At 55.2% G+C, this 21,202-nt stretch overlaps 3 protein-coding genes and 1 long non-coding RNA gene across 4 annotated transcripts; 2 read left to right on the top strand and 2 right to left on the bottom strand.

Moving 5' to 3' along the window:
* Window positions 1-488: 488 nt before the first annotated feature.
* On the bottom strand, window positions 489-2,491 carry LOC138721379 (inositol 1,4,5-trisphosphate receptor-interacting protein-like 1). Its single transcript, XM_069858412.1, has 2 exons — window positions 1,793-2,491; window positions 489-1,738 (listed from the first exon to the last, which is right to left on the bottom strand). Exons 1-2 carry the CDS (start codon window positions 2,181-2,183, stop codon window positions 489-491), a joined length of 1,641 nt encoding a protein of 546 aa, XP_069714513.1. The 5' UTR covers window positions 2,184-2,491.
* Window positions 2,492-6,244: 3,753 nt separating this feature from the next.
* On the top strand, window positions 6,245-9,734 carry LOC138721642 (leucine-rich repeat protein 1-like). The gene is made up of 2 exons (XM_069858994.1): window positions 6,245-6,508; window positions 8,656-9,734. Exons 1-2 carry the CDS (start codon window positions 6,245-6,247, stop codon window positions 9,241-9,243), a joined length of 852 nt encoding a protein of 283 aa, XP_069715095.1. The 3' UTR covers window positions 9,244-9,734.
* Window positions 9,735-11,611: 1,877 nt separating this feature from the next.
* Window positions 11,612-13,805, bottom strand: LOC138721378 (inositol 1,4,5-trisphosphate receptor-interacting protein-like 1; the record flags this gene model as incomplete). The annotated part of the gene is made up of 2 exons (XM_069858411.1): window positions 11,612-13,399; window positions 13,454-13,805. Coding segments are annotated over 2 exons (1,602 nt in total), but the record flags the coding sequence as incomplete, so codon positions are not given.
* Window positions 13,806-15,734: 1,929 nt separating this feature from the next.
* On the top strand, window positions 15,735-19,712 carry LOC138720760 (uncharacterized). The gene is made up of 2 exons (XR_011337467.1): window positions 15,735-16,267; window positions 18,634-19,712. It is a non-coding gene; the product is annotated as an uncharacterized lncRNA (long non-coding RNA).
* Window positions 19,713-21,202: the final 1,490 nt, after the last annotated feature.

Below are 21,202 nucleotides of genomic sequence, written 5' to 3'. Positions count from 1 at the left end.
TGGATTCTCTCCAAGAGACGGGGACGGTCGCCGTGTAGGGGAAACGGGAGTCTGTGGCACAAGCCTCCTCGCAAGGGGCTCTTCAGCTGCATCGGGACCTACTGCCCCGAGTGCGCTTTTGCTCTGGAGGAGAGGTGTGGCAGCAACTCCCCGAGTGCTCACGTGCAAACCCCAGTCAAGGGTCCTTCCCTCTTGTAAGGGTCATTACTTTGTCTTTCTTTGTCCTCCTCACTTGTCCTTTGGCTCTCTTTGGCCACCTTCCCTTTTTGGAGAAGGACACTTGCAATAGGACAGTTTGTAACTTGGATGGGAAACACAGTTGAGAAAGCCCATCTTCTTCTGTATCTGCTTCTGCCTTTGACAACACTGTTCCTCGTGGTTCTTAGCACAGTCTTTCTCCTGTGGTGTGTCAAGTGCCAGTCAGGCGCTTGCTTAAACTCGCACCAATACAATACACCGTCTACCTCTCCAGATCAAGTGTGAGGATGTCACCTCCTGTCAACTATGAGACCAACACTCAGGCTCTTTGCACGGAGACCTCTTTCAATGTCCCCTCCCAGCAGCCTTACGAGTTGATATTGCAGCTGTTGGAAATCACGCAACGCCTTGGCATAGGCCGCTGGATCCTGTGTGAGGGGTTGGAAGAGATTGAGTGGCTCGGCCTTTCTGAAGGATGGCGGCAACCTTATCTCCTCGGGCACGTTCTCATTGCCAAGGAAGAAGTGTTTGAGGCACTTCTCCTTCAGGCAGCAGAGCACATATTGCATGAGGTCTCGCAGCCGCAGTAGCAAATAGTTGATGTGCCAATCTGAGAGGGGGATTGTGGTCAGGAGGTGCATGACAGCTGTCTTGAAGGCATAGATGGAAAAGCTTGTGCCCTTCAGGCCGTGGGCACAGTAGTGAAGGCATTTGAGGTGGACACGGCCGGCTGGGATGTGCCTGGCCACGTACTCGAAGAACTTTGCCTCGGCCGCAGCGTAGGTCACTGGCCACGTAGTGCTTGGGGCGGAGGTGTCGTCTGGAGCCTGGCTACTTAGGAAGATGTCCGAGTCTCCGTGCTGCACCCCAAAGATCAATTCAATGAAGAAGGTTCTTCCAGAGGCACTTGTCAGCTTCAGCCTGCAGGACCGGCTGGAGGGCAGCATCTTCATGTTGTAGGGACGCAACCGAGGCACATCCCTCCAGGCTGACGTCGTGAGGTTCTGGAACCAGTGGGCAGTTTTGTGCACATCTAGGTAGCAGCCTGTGCAGAGGGTGTGTAGGAGGCTGGGGTCCTGATTTTTTGTGATGTCCTTCTGAGAATGGTGGAGGAAGCAGGTCATCTTCTCCTCCATCTGCTGCCCTGTGCAGGTGCACTCCAGCTCCACGCGGATGCGGGGGTCTCCTGCTGGCATCTCCCTTGCGGTGCCAAGCTCCAGGTTGAAGGTGTGGCCGCGAGGTGCCTTCAGGGGCAGGAGCAGCTGGTGGACAGCATGATCATCACAGGGAAACCAGCCTTCGAAGGAAGTGCCCACACTGATGGCTTGTTGCAGCACAGGGTAGAAACTCTCGCACAACTGCTTTTTGATGACCGAGAGGAGTTCATCCACCAGATGCTCCACCATCAGGCGACTGTACGTCACATACTGCACTGGCCTGCAAGAGCGCCTTTCAAAAATCTCGACCCAATCCCTCTCTTCATCAGAACCTTCTTCTCCACTTCCTTCCTCCTCCACCTCCTCTTCCTCCTCCACCTCCTCTTTCTCCTCCACCGGCTCCAAGTTCCAGACCAGATCCCTCTCATCATCAGGACCTTCCCCTTCACTTTCTTCCTTCTCCTTCACCTTCAACATGTTGCAGCCAGCCCTTTCCTCAGTGCTGCTGCTGTCTGCCGCACGGCTCCTTTTCCTCAAGCACCAGCAGAGGCCCAAGAGCAGGACCAGGCCTCCAGCAATCACCCAGAGGTGCCACTGCTGCAAGGCAGTACAAAGTAGTGCTCCCCAGGCAACGTCCCACTGCTCCTGTGTCTTCGGCTCCAGGGACCTCTGCGCTATCTCCTGCCATAGCCGAGCCATCTCCTTCTCCAGAAACTGGGCACGCTGTGCCATGTGCTCACGCGTGGCCTCATCCAGCTCATCCCCAGCCAGGGGCAGGTGCTGGATGAGGGTTAGGAACACACGGACGAGGAATGAAGTGGCAGCCATGGCCTGCAGGAGGAAGGAGAAGAGGGGTTCAGAGGGGCTGTGCTGGAGGGAGCTGGTGGCAGGGGAGAGAGACCTTTGGGGCAGGCAGGAGTGGGGACGAGGCAGCTGGGAGGCAGCGATGCCTTTGAACCGCGCCCTGCCCAAGGTGCTCCTGCGAGCGGCTGGGGCCTCGGTGCTGGGGCAGAACCGACCCTCCCTGGGACCCACGTTTCCGCCCCAGCCCTCGTCCAGCCCAGCCTCCCGCCACGTGTGCACTCACCACCCTCCCACGCCGCACTGGCCAGGGCTGCCTGCCGGTGCCTCTATAACCTGCCCTGTGCTCTCTCGTCCTTTGTGATGTCACAGGCACCGGAGCGCACCACGGGCACCGGAGCACACCACGGGCTCACCCCCAGCCAGCCCCACCCCCAGCTCAGCGACTTTCAGCTGTCCCTTCCCTGCTCCTGCTGGCCACACCATTTCTGACCCACGCCAGGATGCTCTTGGCCGTCTTGGCCACTGGAACCCCTGCTGCCTCATGCTCAGCCACTGTTGACCTGCACCACCAGGTGCTTTTCCACCAGGCAGCTTTCCAGCGGCTTTCCCTGGGGCGATTCATGGGGCAGTTGTGACTGAAGTGCTGCCCCCGCTATTCTGCCTTTTTGAACCCCATAGAATCGACCTCGGACCATAATCCACCCTGTCCACATCCCACTGGAGAGGCTTCTTGCCCTCACGCACGTCAACACTCCTACCCAATTTTGTGTCATCTGCGGAGTTACCTAGGGAGCACTGAATCCCCTCATCCAGATGAGCAATAAAGATCTGAAACAAGACTGGCCCCAACACTGAGCCCTGGACAATACCGCTTGTGACCGGCCACCAAAGGATTTAATTCCCTTCCCAACCACACCCTGGGCTCCACCATCCAGTCAGTGTTTTACCCCCCAAAGTGCACACCTAAGCCATGAGCTGCCAGCTCCTCTAGGAGAAGGCGGTGGCAAACGCTGTCAAAGGCTTTACTGAAGTGCAGGTAGAAAACATCCACAGCTTCTTCCTCAGGCACTGAGCGGGTCAGCTGGTCATAGAAGGAGACCAGACAGGTGAAGCAGGACAGTCCTTTCATGAACCCGTGCTGGCTGAGCCCGATCCCCTGCTTGTCGTGCACGTGCTTGGTGAGCGCAGTCAAGGGGACTGCAGCAGGACGCAGGGTGGCAATCAAAATGTCTGCAGCAAATCAAGTCTCCTGCACACCAGGGCTGACTCTGTCTCCTTCTGATGCCACGCCCGGCTTCTCCAGTCTTGGAAGAGACCCACCGGATCATTGAGTCCAACCATTCCTATCAAACACTAAACCATGTCCCTCAGCACCTCATCCACCCGTGCCTTAAACACCTCCAGGGAAGGGGACTCAACCACCTCGCTGGGCAGCCTCTGCCAGTGCCCAACAACCCTTTCCGTGAAAATTTTTTTTCCTGATATCCAGCCTGAACCTCCCCTGGCGGAGCTTGAGGCCATTCCCTCTTGTCCTGTCCCCTGTCACTTGGGAGAAGAGCCCAGCACCCTCCTCTCCACAACCTCTTTTCAGGTAGTTGTAGAGAGCAATGAGGTCTCCCCTCAGCCTCCTCTTCTCCAGGCTAAACACCCCCAGCTCTCTCAGCCGTTCCTCAGAAGGCCTGTTCTCCAGCCCCCTCACCAGCTTCGTTGCTCTTCTCTGGACTCGCTCCAGAGCCTCAACATCCTTCTTGTGGTGAGGGGCCAGAACTGAACACAGGATTCGAGGAGCGGTCTCACCAGTGCCGAGTACAGAGGGAGAATCATAGAATCATAGAATAACTAGGTCGGAAGAGACCCACCGGATCATCGAGTCCAACCATTCCTATCAATCACTAAACCATTCCCCTTAGCACCTCGTCCACCCTTGAACACCTTAAACCCCTCCAGGGAAGGGGACTCAACCCCCTCCCTGGGCAGTCTCTGCCAGTGCCCAATGACCCTTTCTGTGAAAAATTTTTTCCTAACGTCCAGCCTAAATCTGCCCTGGCAGAGCTTGAGGCCATTCCCTCTCTTCCTGTCCCCTGTCACTTGGGAGAAGAGCCCAGCTCCCTCCTCTCTCAACCTCCTTTCAGGTAGTTGTAGAGAGCAATGAGGTCTCCCCTCAGCCTCCTCTTCAAGGAGAAGAACCTCCCTGGCCCTGCTGGTCACGCCGTTTCTGATCCAAGCCAAGATGCCATTGGCCTTCTTGGCCACCTGGGCCCCTTCTCCCTCAAGCAGCGAGCATCCTCCCAGCACTCAGTTTAACCTGTAACCATCTGAAGCGACATACAGTTTGAGTCTTCAACCCTTCCTCCAATTCAAGGGGGGTTGTGGTGGCAGCCCAGGCGGGGACAGCTCTGCACAACCTTGGAGAGCAGCAGGTGAGCTCAACGTCACCTTGGAGCAAGTCAGGGGTGACTCGAGCAGGGACCAACAGCACTTTGCTGGTTTGGGCGTGTGCTTAGCCTTTCTCTCCAAAGGGACAGCGAGGGCCCGACCAGAGAGGGGAGAGGGGAAGAAGCGGGGAAGGGGAAAGGAGGGGAGGGAAAAGGGGGGAAAAGGAAGGGAACTAGGAGGGGAAAAGGAGGGGGGAAAGGAAAGGAAATAGGAGGGGGAGAAGCAGGGGGAAAGGAAGGGAAAAAGGAGGGGGAATAGGAGAGGGAATAGGAGGGGGAAAAGGAAGGGAAATAGGAGGGGGGAAAAGGAAGGGGGAAAGGAGGGGGAAAAGGAAGGGGAAAAAGAGGGGGAAAAAGGAAGGGAAATAGGAGGGGGAAGTGTCGATCTGCTGGAGGGTCGGGAGGCTCTGCAAAGGGATCTGAACAGGCTGGACCGCTGGGCAGAGTCCAATGGCATGAGGTTTAACAAGGCCAAATGCCAGGTCCTTCACTTGGGGCACAACAACCCTATGCAGTGCAACAGACTGGGAGAAGTCTTTCTAGAACGCTGCCTGGAGGAGAGGGACCTGGGGGTGTTGGTTGACAACCGACTGAATATGAGCCAGCAGTGGCCCAGGTGGCCAAGAAGGCCAATGGCATCTTGGCTTGTATCAGAAACGGCGTGACCAGCAGGTCCAGGGAGGTTATCCTCCCTCTGGACTCGGCACTGGTGAGACCGCTCCTCGAATCCTGTGTTCAGTTGTGGGCCCCTCACCACAAGAAGGGTGTTGAGGCTCTGGAGCGAGTCCAGAGAAGAGCAACAAAGCTGGTGAAAGGGCTGGAGAACAGGCCTTCTGAGGAACGGCTGAGAGAGCTGGGGTTGTTTAGCCTGGAGAAGAGGAGGCTGAGGGGAGACCTCATTGCTCTCTACAACTACCTGAAAGGAGGTTGTGGAGAGGAGGGTGCTGGCCTCTTCTCCCAAGTGACAGGGGACAGGACGAGAGGGAATGGCCTCAAGCTCCACCAGGGGAGGTTTAGGCTAGACGTTAGGAAAAAATTCTTTACAGAAAGGGTCATTGGGCACTGGAACAGGCTGCCCAGGGAGGTGGTTGAGTCACCTTCCCTGGAGGGGTTTAAGGCACGGGTGGACGAGGTGCTGAGGGACATGGTTTAGTGTTTGATAGGAATGGTTGGACTCGGTGATCCGGTGGGTCTCTTCCAACCTGGTTATTCTGTGATTCTGTGATTCTGTGAAAAGGAAGGGAAATAGGAGGGGGAAAAGGAAGGGAAATAGGAAGGGAAATCGGAGGGGGAAAAGGAAGGGAAATAGGAGGGGGAAAAGGAAGGGAAATAGGAAGGGAAATCGGAGGGGGAAAAGGAAGGGAAATAGGAGGGGGAAAAGGAAGGGAAAAAGGAGGGGGAAAAGGAGGAGGAAAGGAAGGGAAATCGGAGGGGGAAAAGCAAGGGAACTCGGAGGGGGAATAACGCCCCTGGCCCCGCCGGCCCCGCCGTTGTGCCCCAGCCGAGCTGCCATTGGCCCTGGCGGCCCCCGCCCGGCCCTCGCCCCGCGTGGCCAATGGCGCCTCTCGCTCCCCGCCCCTCGCGGCCCGGCCCAATCCCTCCTCCCCCGCCGCCGCCGCTCGGCGCGGGGCCGCTGGGCTGCCGGGGGCGATGCGGCTGCGGTGCGAGGCCGAGGTGGTTCGGCGGCAGCAGCAGCCGCCGGGGCCGCGGGGCCGCTCCGCCCGCGCTCTGCTGTCGCTGGGCCGCCCCCGCGGCTCCGCCGGGGCCTGTTTGCTGCTCTGCACGGCGCGGGACCGGGCCGGGGCGCGCTACGGGCTGCGCGACAACGTGGAGAGGTTCTTCACCCGCTTCGTGGACGAGGGCAAGGCCACCGTGCGCCTGCGGGAGCCGCCCGTGGACCTCTGCCTCAGCAAGGTGCGCCGGGGGGGGCCGGGGCGCCGGGAGAGGGGCTCGGTGAGGACTGGGAGCCGGTAGCGGGGGCTGAAGGGGCTCTTAAGGCGGCCTGGGAGCGGCTCAGTGGGGTGTGGGAGATGTGAGGTGGCACCTGAGGGGGCTCAGTGGGGTGTGGGAGCTGTTAAGTGGCATGTGGGGGGGTTCTCTGGGGTCTGGACGCTCTTAAGTGGTATCTAGGGGGAGTTCAGTGCAGCCTAAGTCCAGCTCAGTGTGGTCTGAGGGCTGTTCACAGGGTCTGGGGGTCTCACTGGGGTCTGGGAGCTGTTAAGTGCCATCTGGGGGGGCTTATGGGTGTCTGGGAGCTGTTAAGTGGCATCTCAGGGGGCTTATTGGGGTGTGGGAGCTGTTAAGTGGCATCTAGGGGGGGTTCTCTGGGGTCTGGGCACTCTTAAGTGGCATCTAGGGGAAGTTTAGTGAAGCCTAAGTCCAGCTCAGTGTGGTCTGAGGACTGTTCACAGGGTCTGGGGGTCTCACTGGGGTCTGGGAACTGTTAAGTGCCGTCTGGGGGGGCTTATGGGTGTCTGGGAGCTGTTAAGTGGCATCTCAGGGGGCTTATTGGGGTGTGGGAGCTGTTAAGTGGCATCTAGGGGGGGTTCTCTGGTGTCTGGGCACTCTTAAGTGGCATCTAGGGGAAGTTTAGTGAAGCCTAAGTCCAGCTCAGTGTGGTCTGAGGACTGTTCACAGGGTCTGGGGGTCTCACTGGGGTCTGGGAACTGTTAAGTGGCATCTGGGGGGGCTTATGGGTGTCTGGGAGCTGTTAAGTGGCATCTCAGGGGGCTTATTGGGGTGTGGGAGCTGTTAAGTGGCATCTGAGGGTCTCAGTGGGGTCTGGGAGCTGTTAAGTGGCATCTGGGGGTCTCACTGGGGTCTGGAAGCTGATAAGTGCCATCTGGAGGGGGCTTATTGGGGTGTGGGAGCTGTTAAGTGGCATCTGAGGGTCTCAGTGGGGTCTGGGAGCTGTTAAGTGGCATCTGGGAGAGTTCAGTGCAGTCTAAGTCCGGCTCAGTGTGGTCTGAGGACTGTTCACAGGGTCTGGGGTTCTCACTGGGGTCTGGGAACTGTTAAGTGGCATCTCAGGGGGCTTATTGGGGTGTGGGAGCTGTTAAGTGGCATCTGGGGGAGTTCAGTGCAGTCTAAGACCAGCTCAGTGGGGTCTGGGGGCTGTTCACCACGTCTGGGGGTCTCAGTGGGGTCTGGGAGCTGTTAAATGGCATCTAGGGGGGCTCAGTGAGGTCTTTGAGCTGTTAAGTGGGGTCTGGGGCGGCTCTAGGTGGTCTGGGAGCAGTTTGGTGGGGTCTGAGGGGGCTCAATGCAGTCTAAGCGTGGCTTAGTGGGATCTGGGGGAGTTCAATGGGATCTGGGAGCTGTTAAGCGGCATCTTGGGGTGCGCAATGGGGTCTGGGGCAGCTTGGTGGCATCTGGGGGCTGCTCACAGGGTCTGGAAGGAGCTCAGTGGGTCTAAGAGATATTCAGTGGGGTCTGGAAGTGACTCAGTGCAGTCTAGGAGCTATTAAGTGGGGTCTGGGGGACATCAGTGGGGACTGGGGGGGCTTAGTGGGGTCTGGGGGCTGTTCACAGGGTCTGAGGGGGCTCAATGTGATCTAGGAGCTGTTAAGTGGCGTCTGGGGGAGCTTAATGAGGTCTTAAGAGCTGTTCAGTGGGGTCTGGGAGCTGTTAAGTATGGTCCAGGGAGGCTCAATGCAGTCTGAGAGCGGTTCAGTGTTGCCTGGGGGCAGCTCGATGGATCTAAAGGATGTTCCGTGGGGTCTGAGTGGGGAGGCCCTGGCCCAGGTTACCCAGAGAAGCAGTGGCTGCCCCATCCCTGGAGGTGTTCAAGGCCAGGCTGGATGGGGCTTGGAGCAACCTGATCCGGTGGGAGGTGTCTCTGCCCCTTGGCAGGGGGTCGCTTTAAAACCAAACCATTCCGGGATTCTTTGAAATTCTGGAAGCAGCTCGGCAGCCTCACAAGCCTGAGTTGTTTCCCTTTCTCGTTTCATTGCTCTGCTGAGTTGCATCACCCGACACACGTACAAAATAGTTCAGAAAGCATTAGTACAAACGAGCAGACGAATAATGAACTTTTACGTCCCCTTTGTGTTTTCTTGTAGGCAAATGCCAGCAGTTTGAAGGCTTTCCTTTCAGCTGTGAGACTGGCTCACCAAGGCACCAACATCGAAACTCTCCCACTCTCGGCTTTGGTACCGGCAAAGACCTCAGAAGTTGAAAAACCCAAGACAAAAATGATCATAACTTCCAGAAGGGACTATCCTCTCACCAAAAACTTCCCCTATTCCCTGGAACACCTCCAAGCCTCGTACTGCAAGCTCGCTCGGATCGACACGCGTGTGCTTTGTTTGAAGAAGCTCCGAAAACTAGACCTGAGTCATAACCACATAAAGCAGCTGCCGGCTACCATTGGCGACCTGACCTGTCTTCAGGAGCTGATTTTGCGTGACAATCACCTGGAGTCTTTCAGCGGGGCTTTGTGCAACTCCACCCTCCAGAAATCCCTTCAGTTCTTGGACAAAAGAAAAAAGAAAACAGCTGATCCAGCCCTCAAGCAGTTACCACTTCTCCACCTGGGGCTCAAGTCCAGGCCAGGCAAAGCTAGAGGAGGATGGGAACTGGTAACCTGCCATGTCCCTGGGATGGGGACTGCATTATTTACCCCGTCCTTAGCTGGCAAACCCACGTAGTGACATCAGGTGATAACAAAGGGCAGGAGGGAACATTTCCTGCCTCTTACACGACGTGTTGGGACAGAGTTCTCTTATGCTGAACTGTGCTCTCACTCCTTCTGGCTCTCATCATCTTTTTCTGTGTGTGGCATCAGCTATTTTTGCTGCATCTTTACACCTTCCATGTCCTTAGGCCTGAAAATACGTCCAGGTTAAGGGAAAATGTTGTCAGTTGCCATGAAAATGACTTACCACGTGACTGTGGTTGTACTACCTGCTGTGCTTAGGGCTAAAACCATTATTTTTAATGGGTTTTAACCATGAAAGGGTAAAAAGGTTAAAGGGTTTTTAACCCTCATTTTTACATTTCCACGCGGTTCTTCTATAAATGTCTGTTCCATATGACTGTGATCAGAACATTCAGTCTTCTGATGTGGGTCATTTTGTGTTTGATGTGGTGATCTCATGCCAGGCTTACACTAAAGCTTCCTCCAATGGAGATCCTCAAATCTCTCAGTTGTCCACAGGAATTTGTCTTTGCAGATCTTAAAAAAAACCTGTCAGCTGTCAAGGAAATGGGCTGATTTCCATGGGTGAAGAAAATGCTGAAGCTGGTCACTTGCCTTTGCTAGGTGGCTGAGACTAAGAACCCTAGCATGCAGAAGGGGCCCAGAACTGAACACAGGATTCGAGGAGCGGTCTCACCAGTGCCGAGTACAGAGGGAGAAGAACCTCCCTGGAGCTGCTGGTCACGCCGTTTCTGGTCCAAGCCAAGATGTCATTGGCCTTCTTGACCACCTGGGCCACTGCTGGCTAAAGCACATGGAGGACATGGGGGTGATTAATGGCAGCCAGCACAGCTTCACCAGGGGCAAATCCTGTATGACCAGCTTCGTGGCTTTCTATGACGGGGTAACCGCAGCAGGAGACATGGGTAGAGCAATGGATGTGATTTATCTAGACTTCCGTAAAGCCTTTGACATGGTCCCCCACAACGTGCTTCTCTCTGACTTGGAGAGATACGGATTTGACGGGTGGACGGTTCGGTGGATAAGAAACTGGTTGGATGGTCATACTAAAGGAGTGGTGGTCAACGGCTGAAAGTCCAGATAGAGAACTGTGACAAGTGGTGTCACTCAGGGGTCCGTACTGGGACTGGTGCTGTTTAATATCATCATCAACGATATTGACAGCGGGATTGAGAGCACCCTCAGCAAGGTGGCAGATGACACCAAGCTGAGTGGTGTAGTTGCCACACCAGAAGGATGGGACGTCATCCAGAGGGACCTGGACAGGCTGGGGAAGTGGGGCTGTGAGAACCTCATGAGGTTTAACAAGGCCAAGTGCAAGGTCCTTCACCTGGCTCGAGGCAATCCCCGATTTCAGTACACGATGGCGGATAATGTGATTGAGAGGTGCCCTGCAGAGAAGGACTTGGGGTGCTGGCTGATGAGAGCCAGCAATGTGCCCTCGCAGCACAGAAGGCCAACCATGTCCTGGGCTGCATCAAAAGAAGCGAGGCCAGCAGGTCGAGGGAAGTGATTCTGCCCCTCTATTCCTCTCTCGTGAGACCTCATCTGGAATGCTGTGTCCATTTCTGCATTCCTCAACGTAAGAAGGATATGGAACGGTTGGAACGGGTCCAGAGGAGGCTACAAAGATGGTCAGAGGGCTGGAGCACCTTCCATACGGGGACAGGCTGAGAGAGTTGGGGTTGTTCAGTCTGGAGCAGAGAAGGCTCCGAGGAGATCTTACTGTGACTTAAAGGGGCCTACGGGAAAGCCGGAGAGGGACTGTTCCTAAAGGCTTGTGGTGATAGGACAAAGGGGAACGGGTATGAACTGGAGAGGGGGTGATTTAGACTAGACATTAGGAAGAATTTCTTCACCGTGACGGTGGTGAGACACTGGAACGGGTTGCCAAGGGTAGTTGGGGCTGCCCCATCCCTGGAGGTGTTCAAGGCCAGGTTGGATGGGGCCTTGGGCAGCCTGATCTAGTGGGATGTCCCTGCCCAGGGCAGGGGGGTGGGAACTATGTCCCAGCCTGACGGGCCTGCGGTGGTCAGGAGATGCATCACAGCTCTCTTGAAGGTATAGATGGACGAGCTACTGTCTACCAGGATGAGTTGTCTCTGGTTCCCAAGGAAGGCACTTCAGGATCCCCATGACACAGAGACAACGTGCACGGCTGGGGAGGGGGACGAACTATTCCCACCGGCTCAACGTGGGAGCGCAGAGAGCTGGGGGAAGCGGTGAAAGCAGAGGCCAGTGCCCCATTTCCTTCTGGAAATGCTCCTCGGCTCTGCGGCAGCTGAGCAGCCGGCACCCTATGCCCACGGCCCCTGGGAGAGTGATGCACAGACACGCAGAGACGCAGCCTTTGTTCAAACACACCATTTATTGGCAACTTTGTACAGTGCAAATATCCCGGAGGGAATGGATTCTCTCCAAGAGACGGGGACGGTCGCCGTGTAGGGGAAACGGGAGTCTGTGGCACAAGCCTCCTCGCAAGGGGCTCTTCAGCTGCATCGGGACCTACTGCCCCGAGTGCGCTTTTGCTCTGGAGGAGAGGTGTGGCAGCAACTCCCCGAGTGCTCACGTGCAAACCCCAGTCAAGGGTCCTTCCCTCTTGTAAGGGTCATTACTTTGTCTTTCTTTGTCCTCCTCACTTGTCCTTTGGCTCTCTTTGGCCACCTTCCCTTTTTGGAGAAGGACACTTGCAATAGGACAGTTTGTAACTTGGATGGGAAACACAGTTGAGAAAGCCCATCTTCTTCTGTATCTGCTTCTGCCTTTGACAACACCGTTCCTCGTGGTTCTTAGCACAGTCTTTCTCCTGTGGTGTGTCAAGTGCCAGTCAGGCGCTTGCTTAAACTCGCACCAATACAATACACCGTCTACCTCTCCAGATCAAGTGTGAGGATGTCACCTCCTGTCAACTATGAGACCAACACTCAGGCTCTTTGCACGGAGACCTCTTTCAATGTCCCCTCCCACCAGCCTTACGAGTTGATATTGCAGCTGTTGGAAATCACGCAACGCCTCGGCATAGGCCGCTGGATCCTGTGTGAGGGGTTGGAAGAGATTGAGTGGCTCGGCCTTTCTGAAGGATGGCGGCAACCTTATCTCCTCGGGCACGTTCTCATTGCCAAGGAAGAAGTGTTTGAGGCACTTCTCCTTCAGGCAGCAGAGCACATATTGCATGAGGTCTTGCAGCCGCAGTAGCAAATAGTTGATGTGCCAATCTGAGAGGGGGATTGTGGTCAGGAGGTGCATGACAGCTGTCTTGAAGGCATAGATGGAAAAGCTTGTGCCCTTCAGGCCGTGGGCGCAGTAGTGAAGGCATCTGAGGTGGACACGGCCGGCTGGGATGTGCCTGGCCACGTACTCGAAGAACTTTGCCTCGGCCGCAGCGTAGGTCACTGGCCACGTAGTGCTTGGGGCGGAGGTGTCGTCTGGAGCCTGGCTACTTAGGAAGATGTCCGAGTCTCCGTGCCGCACGCCAAAGATCAATTCAATGAAGAAGGTTCTTCCAGAGGCACTTGTCAGCTTCAGCCTGCAGGACCGGCTGGAGGGCAGCATCTTCATGTTGTAGGGACGCAACCGAGGCACATCCCTCCAGGCTGACGTCGTGAGGTTCTGGAACCAGTGGGCAGTTTTGTGCACATCTAGGTAGCAGCCTGTGCAGAGGGTGTGTAGGAGGCTGGGGTCCTGATTTTTTGTGATGTCCTTCTGAGAATGGTGGAGGAAGCAGGTCATCTTCTCCTCCATCTGCTGCCCTGTGCAGGTGCACTCCAGCTCCACGCGGATGCGGGGGTCTCCTGCTGGCATCTCCCTTGCGGTGCCAAGCTCCAGGTTGAAGGTGTGGCCGCGAGGTGCCTTCAGGGGCAGGAGCAGCTGGTGGACAGCATCATCATCACAGGGAAACCAGCCTTCGAAGGAAGTGCCCACACTGATGGCTTGTTGCAGCACAGGGTAGAAACTCTCGTACAACTGCTTTTTGATGACCGAGAGGAGTTCATCCACCAGATGCTCCACCATCAGGCGACTGTACGTCACATACTGCACTGGCCTGCAAGAGCGCCTTTCAAAAATCTCGACCCAATCCCTCTCTTCATCAGAACCTTCTTCTCCACTTCCTTCCTCCTCCACCTCCTCTTCCTCCTCCACCTCCTCTTTCTCCTCCACCGGCTCCAAGTTCCAGACCAGATCCCTCTCATCATCAGGACCTTCCCCTTCACTTTCTTCCTTCTCCTTCACCTTCAACATGTTGCAGCCAGCCCTTTCCTCAGTGCTGCTGCTGTCTGCCGCACGGCTCCTTTTCCTCAAGCACCAGCAGAGGCCCAAGAGCAGGACCAGGCCTCCAGCAATCACCCAGAGGTGCCACTGCTGCAAGGCAGTACAAAGTAGTGCTCCCCAGGCAACGTCCCACTGCTCCTGTGTCTTTGGCACCAGGGACCTCTGCGCTATCTCCTGCCATAGCCGAGCCATCTCCTTCTCCAGAAACTGGGCACGCTGTGCCATGTGCTCACGCGTGGCCTCATCCAGCTCATCCCCAGCCAGGGGCAGCTTCTGGATGAGGGTTAGGGACACACGGATGAGGAATGAAGTGGCAGCCATGGCCTGCAGGAGGAAGGAGAAGAGGGGTTCAGAGGGGCTGTGCTGGAGGGAGCTGGTGGCAGGGGAGAGAGACCTTTGGGGCAGGCAGGAGTGGGGACGAGGCAGCTGGGAGGCAGCGATGCCTTTGAACCGCGCCCTGCCCAAGGTGCTCCTGCGAGCGGCTGGGGCCTCGGTGCTGGGGCAGAACCGACCGTCCCTGGGAGCCACGTTTCCACCCCAGCCCTCGTCCAGCCCAGCCTCCCGCCACGTGTGCACTCACCACCCTCCCACGCCGCACTGGCCAGGGCTGCCTGCTGGTGCCTCTATAACCTGCCCCGTGCTCTCTCGTCCTTTGTGATGTCACAGGCACTGGAGCGCACCGCGGGCACCGGAGCGCACCGCGGGCACCGGAGCACACCACGGGCTCACCCCCAGCCAGCCGCACCCCCAAGCTCAGCGACTTTCACCTGTCCCTTCCCTGCTCCTGCTGGCCACACCATTTCTGACCCACGCCAGGATGCTCTTGGCCGTCTTGGCCACTGGAACCCCTGCTGCCTCATGCTCAGCCACTGTTGACCTGCACCACCAGGTGCTTTTCCACCAGGCAGCTTTCCAGCGGCTCTTTCCCAGCCCTGGAGCGATTCATGGGGCAGTTGGGACTGAAGTGCTGCCCCCGCTATTCTGCCTTTTTGAACCCCATAGAATCGACCTCGGACCATAATCCACCCTGTCCACATCCCACTGGAGAGACTTCTTGCCCTCAAGCACGTCAACACTCCTACCCAATTTTGTGTCATCTGCGGAGTTACCTAGGGAGCACTGAATCCCCTAATCCAGATGAACAATAAAGATCTGAAACAAGACTGGCCCCAACACTGAGCCCTGGACAATACCGCTTGTGACCGGCCACCAAAGGATTTAATTCCCTTCCCAACCACACCCTGGGCTCCACCATCCAGTCAGTGTTTTACCCCCCAAAGTGCACACCTAAGCCATGAGCTGCCAGCTCCTCTAGGAGAAGGCGGCGGCAAACGCTGTCAAAGGCTTTACTGAAGTGCAGGTAGAAAACATCCACAGCTTCTTCCTCAGGCACTGAGCGGGTCAGCTGGTCATAGAAGGAGACCAGACAGGTGAAGCAGGACAGTCCTTTCATGAACCCGTGCTGGCTGAGCCCGATCCCCTGCTTGTCGCGCACGTGCTTGGTGAGCGCAGTCAAGGGGACTGCAGCAGGATGCAGGGTGGCAATCAAAATGTCTGCAGCAAATCAAGTCTCCTGCGCACCAGGGCTGACTCTGTCTCCTTCTGATGCCATGCCCGGCTTCTCCAGTCTTGGAAGAGACCCACCGGATCATTGAGTCCAACCATTCCTATCAAACACTAAACCATGTCCCTCAGCACCTCGTCCACCCGTGCCTTAAACACCTCCAGGGAAGGGGACTCAACCACCTCCCTGGGCAGCCTCTGACAGTGCCCAATGACCCTTTCCGTGAAAATTTTTTTTCCTGATATCCAGCCTGAACCTCCCCTGGCGGAGCTTGAGGCCATTCCCTCTTGTCCTGTCCCCTGTCACTTGGGAGAAGAGGCCAGCACCCTCCTCTCCACAACCTCTTTTCAGGTAGTTGTAGAGAGCAATGAGGTCTCCCCTCAGCCTCCTCTTCTCCAGGCTAAACACCCCCAGCTCTCTCAGCCGCTCCTCAGAAGGCCTGTTCTCCAGCCCCCTCACCAGCTTCGTTGCTCTTCTCTGGACTCGCTCCAGAGCCTCAACATCCTTCTTGTGGTGAGGGGCCAGAACTGAACACAGGATTCGAGGAGCGGTCTCACCAGTGCCGAGTACAGAGGGAGAATCATAGAATCATAGAATAACTAGGTCGGAAGAGACCCACCGGATCATCGAGTCCAACCATTCCTATCAATTACTAAACCATTCCCCTTAGCACCTCGTCCACCCTTGAACACCTTAAACCCCTCCAGGGAAGGGGACTCAACCCCCTCCCTGGGCAGTCTCTGCCAGTGCCCAATGACCCTTTCTGTGAAAAATTTTTTCCTAACGTCCAGCCTAAATCTGCCCTGGCAGAGCTTGAGGCCATTCCCTCTCTTCCTGTCCCCTGTCACTTGGGAGAAGAGCCCAGCTCCCTCCTCTCTCAACCTCCTTTCAGGTAGTTGTAGAGAGCAATGAGGTCTCCCCTCAGCCTCCTCTTCAAGGAGAAGAACCTCCCTGGCCCTGCTGGTCACGCCGTTTCTGATCCAAGCCAAGATGCCATTGGCCTTCTTGGCCACCTGGGCCCCTTCTCCCTCAAGCAGCGAGCATCCTCCCAGCACTCAGTTTAACCTGTAACCATCTGAAGCGACATACAGTTTGAGTCTTCAACCCTTCCTCCAATTCAAGGGGGGTTGTGGTGGCAGCCCAGGCGGGGACAGCTCTGCACAACCTTGGAGAGCAGCAGGTGAGCTCAACGTCACCTTGGAGCAAGTCAGGGGTGACTCGAGCAGGGACCAACAGCACTTTGCTGGTTTGGGCGTGTGCTTAGCCTTTCTCTCCAAAGGGACAGCGAGGGCCCGACCAGGGAGGGGAGAGGGGAAGAAGGGGGGAAGGGGAAAGGAGGGGAGGGAAAAGGGGGGAAAAGGAAGGGAACTAGGAGAGGGAAAAGGAAGGGAAAAGGAGGAGGAAAAGGAAGGGAAAAGGAGGAGGAAAAGGAAGGGAAATAGGAGGGGGAAAAGGAGGGGGGAAAAGGAGGGGGAAAAAGGAAGGGAAATAGGAGGGGAAAAGGAAGGGAAATAGGAGGGGGGAAAAGAAGGGAAATAGGAGGAGGAAAAGGAAGGGAAATAGGATGGGGAAAAGGAGGGGAAATAGGAGGGGGAAAAGAAGGGGGAAAGGAGGGGGAAAAGGAAGGAAAAAGGAGGGGGAAAAGGAAGGGAAATAGGAAGTTAAGTGGCATGTGGGGGGGTTCTCTGGGGTCTGGACGCTCTTAAGTGGCATCTAGGGGGAGTTCAGTGCAGCCTAAGTCCAGCTCAGTGTGGTCTGAGGGCTGTTCACAGGGTCTGGGGGTCTCACTGGGGTCTGGGAGCTGTTAAGTGCCATCTGGGGAGGCTTATGGGTGTCTGGGAGCTGTTAAGTGGCGTCTCAGGGGGCTTATTGGGGTGTGGGAGCTGTTAAGTGGCATCTAGGGGGGGTTCTCTGGGGTCTGGGCACTCTTAAGTGGCATCTAGGGGAAGTTTAGTGAAGCCTAAGTCCAGCTCAGTGTGGTCTGAGGACTGTTCACAGGGTCTGGGGGTCTCACTGGGGTCTGGGAACTGTTAAGTGCCGTCTGGGGGGGCTTATGGGTGTCTGGGAGCTGTTAAGTGCCATCTGGGGGGGCTTATTGGGGTGTGGGAGCTGTTAAGTGGCATCTGAGGGTCTCAGTGGGGTCTGGGAGCGTTAAGTGGCATCTGGGAGAGTTCAGTGCAGTCTAAGTCCGGCTCAGTGTGGTCTGAGGACTGTTCACAGGGTCTGGGGGTCTCACTGGGGTCTGGGAGCTGATAAGTGGCATCTCAGGGGGTCTCACTGGGGTGTGGGAGCTGATAAATGGCATCTGGGGGTCTCACTGGGTGTGGGAGCTGATAAGTGGCATTTCAGGGGGTCTCACTGGGGTCTGGGAGCTGATAAATGGCATCTGGGGGTCTCACTGGGGTGTGGGAGCTGATAAGTGGCATTTCAGGGGGTCTCACTGGGGTGTGGGAGCTGTTAAGTGCCATCTGGGGGGGCTTATTGGGGTGTGGGAGCTGATAAGTGGCATCTCAGGGGGTCTCACTGGGGTCTGGGAACTGTTAAGTGGCATCTGGGGGAGTTCAGTGCAGTCTAAGACCAGCTCAGTGGGGTCTGGGGGCTGTTCACCACGTCTGGGGGTCTCAGTGGGGTCTGGGAGCTGTTAAATGGCATCTAGGGGGGCTCAGTGAGGTCTTTGAGCTGTTAAGTGGGGTCTGGGGCGGCTCTAGGTGGTCTGGGAGCAGTTTGGTGGGGTCTGAGGGGGCTCAATGCAGTCTAAGCGTGGCTTAGTGGGATCTGGGGGAGTTCAATGGGATCTGGGAGCTGTTAAGCGGCATCTTGGGGTGCTCAATGGGGTCTGGGGCAGCTTGGTGGCATCTGGGGGCTGCTCACAGGGTCTGGAAGGAGCTCAGTGGGTCTAAGAGATATTCAGTGGGGTCTGGAAGTGACTCAGTGCAGTCTAGGAGCTATTAAGTGGGGTCTGGGGGACATCAGTGGGGACTGGGGGGGCTTAGTGGGGTCTGGGGGTTGTTCACAGGGTCTGAGGGGGCTCAATGTGATCTAGGAGCTGTTAAGTGGCGTCTGGGGGAGCTTAATAAGGTCTTAAGAGCTGTTCAGTGGGGTCTGGGAGCTGTTAAGTATGGTCCAGGGAGGCTCAATGCAGTCTGAGAGCGGTTCAGTGTTGCCTGGGGGCAGCTCGATGGATCTAAAGGATGTTCCGTGGGGTCTGAGTGGGGAGGCCCTGGCCCAGGTTACCCAGAGAAGCAGTGGCTGCCCCATCCCTGGAGGTGTTCAAGGCCAGGCTGGATGGGGCTTGGAGCAACCTGATCCGGTGGGAGGTGTCTCTGCCCCTTGGCAGGGGGTCGCTTTAAAACCAAACCATTCCGGGATTCTTTGAAATTCTGGAAGCAGCTCGGCAGCCTCACAAGCCTGAGTTGTTTCCCTTTCTCGTTTCATTGCTCTGCTGAGTTGCATCACCCGACACACGTACAAAATAGTTCAGAAAGCATTAGTACAAACGAGCAGACGAATAATGAACTTTTACCTCCCCTTTGTGTTTTCTTGTAGGCAAATGCCAGCAGTTTGAAGGCTTTCCTTTCAGCTGTGAGACTGGCTCACCAAGGCACCAACATCGAAACTCTCCCACTCTCGGCTTTGGTACCGGCAAAGACCTCAGAAGTTGAAAAACCCAAGACAAAAATGATCATAACTTCCAGAAGGGACTATCCTCTCACCAAAAACTTCCCCTATTCCCTGGAACACCTCCAAGCCTCGTACTGCAAGCTCGCTCGGATCGACACGCGTGTGCTTTGTTTGAAGAAGCTCCGAAAACTAGACCTGAGTCATAACCACATAAAGCAGCTGCCGGCTACCATTGGCGACCTGACCTGTCTTCAGGAGCTGATTTTGCGTGACAATCACCTGGAGTCTTTCAGCGGGGCTTTGTGCAACTCCACCCTCCAGAAATCCCTTCAGTTCTTGGACAAAAGAAAAAAGAAAACAGCTGATCCAGCCCTCAAGCAGTTACCACTTCTCCACCTGGGGCTCAAGTCCAGGCCAGGCAAAGCTAGAGGAGGATGGGAACTGGTAACCTGCCATTTCCCTGGGATGGGGACTGCATTATTTACCCCGTCCTTAGCTGGCAAACCCACGTAGTGACATCAGGTGATAACAAAGGGCAGGAGGGAACATTTCCTGCCTCTTACACGACGTGTTGGGACAGAGTTCTCTTATGCTGAACTGTGCTCTCACTCCTTCTGGCTCTCATCATCTTTTTCTGTGTGTGGCATCAGCTATTTTTGCTGCATCTTTACACCTTCCATGTCCTTAGGCCTGAAAATACGTCCAGGTTAAGGGAAAATGTTGTCAGTTGCCATGAAAATGACTTACCACGTGACTGTGGTCGTACTACCTGCTGTGCTTAGGGCTAAAACCATTATTTTTAATGGGTTTTAACCATGAAAGGGTAAAAAGGTTAAAGGGTTTTTAACCCTCATTTTTACATTTCCACGCGGTTCTTCTATAAATGTCTGTTCCATATGACTGTGATCAGAACATTCAGTCTTCTGATGTGGGTCATTTTGTGTTTGATGTGGTGATCTCATGCCAGGCTTACACTAAAGCTTCCTCCAATGGAGATCCTCAAATCTCTCAGTTGTCCACAGGAATTTGTCTTTGCAGATCTTAAAAAAAACCTGTCAGCTGTCAAGGAAATGGGCTGATTTCCATGGGTGAAGAAAATGCTGAAGCTGGTCACTTGCCTTTGCTAGGTGGCTGAGACTAAGAACCCTAGCATGCAGAAGGGGCCCAGAACTGAACACAGGATTCGAGGAGCGGTCTCACCAGTGCCGAGTACAGAGGGAGAAGAACCTCCCTGGAGCTGCTGGTCACGCCGTTTCTGGTCCAAGCCAAGATATCATTGGCCTTCTTGACCACCTGGGCCACTGCTGGCTAAAGCACATGGAGGACATGGGGGTGATTAATGGCAGCCAGCACAGCTTCACCAGGGGCAAATCCTGTATGACCAGCTTCGTGGCTTTCTATGACGGGGTAACCGCAGCAGGAGACATGGGTAGAGCAGTGGATGTGATTTATCTAGACTTCCGTAAAGCCTTCGACATGGTCCCCTGTGGAGAAGTGGTTACGTGACAAAGGACACGTTAACATGCACGAGATGTGCTGTGCTGAGAAGGCCAAAATGACCTTGACGAGAGCATTATACCATAAAAGTAAGACGACCTTGACGAGAGCATTATACCGTAAAAGGATGTTGTGGTCAGCAGTGAGAAGGAGTTAGTTGGCAAAAAATAAGGAACTTATGTAAATGTAACCAATAAGCAATAACCAATGGTTAATCGTGTATGCTAATGTTAGAGACATAATTAACCAATTAGACTTTGCCAAATGTGCTTATTAATGAACCTGAGCAATATAATGCGTGCCTTCTGATGAATAAACGAAGCTTGCTTATCAATCATATTGGTTGTGCGAGTCTTCCCTCCGGCAAGAAAATAGCGACAAATGGTGACCCCGACGTGATACTGCCCCGACACGATAAAGCCATCTTCACTGGGAACCGCTATGCTTGCTCGGAGCCGAGGAAAGCGACTGGTCTGCAGCCGCCAGTAGATGAAAAAGGACGACTTTGCTGGTCAAAGGTTGACTCCTCGCATCTGGATCGACCCTAAAGAGGGGATCTCGCTGCTCGGAACTGCTGCCCGCCACTAAAGATAAAGGCTCGAAGGACGTTCCGGTAAGGCTGCCAGAGGCTCGAGCCCATAATATAGAGTAAGGTCATGAAGTAAAATAATAAAGTAGTATAACGTCAGGTCATGAAGTAAAACAATAAAGTAGTATAACGTCAGGTCATGAAGAAAAATAATAAAGTAGTATAACGTCAGGTCATGAAGTGAAATAATAGAGTAGTATAACGTCAGGTCATGAAGTAAAGTAGTGGAGTAGTATAACGTCAGGTCATGAAGTAAAATAGTAGAGTAGTATAACGTCAGGTCATGAAGTAAAATAGTAGAGTAGTATAACGTCAGGTCATGAAGTAAAATAGTAGCGTAGTATAACGTCAGGTCATGAAGTTGAACAATAGAGTAGTATAGAGTAAGGTCATGAAGTAGCATAATAA

Source organism: Phaenicophaeus curvirostris, chromosome 5 (genome assembly GCF_032191515.1).
Source record: "Phaenicophaeus curvirostris isolate KB17595 chromosome 5, BPBGC_Pcur_1.0, whole genome shotgun sequence".
NCBI lineage: Eukaryota > Metazoa > Chordata > Aves > Cuculiformes > Cuculidae > Phaenicophaeus > Phaenicophaeus curvirostris.
Note: the sequence above shows the minus strand (reverse complement) of the source record. Positions and strands in the feature narration are given on the sequence as shown.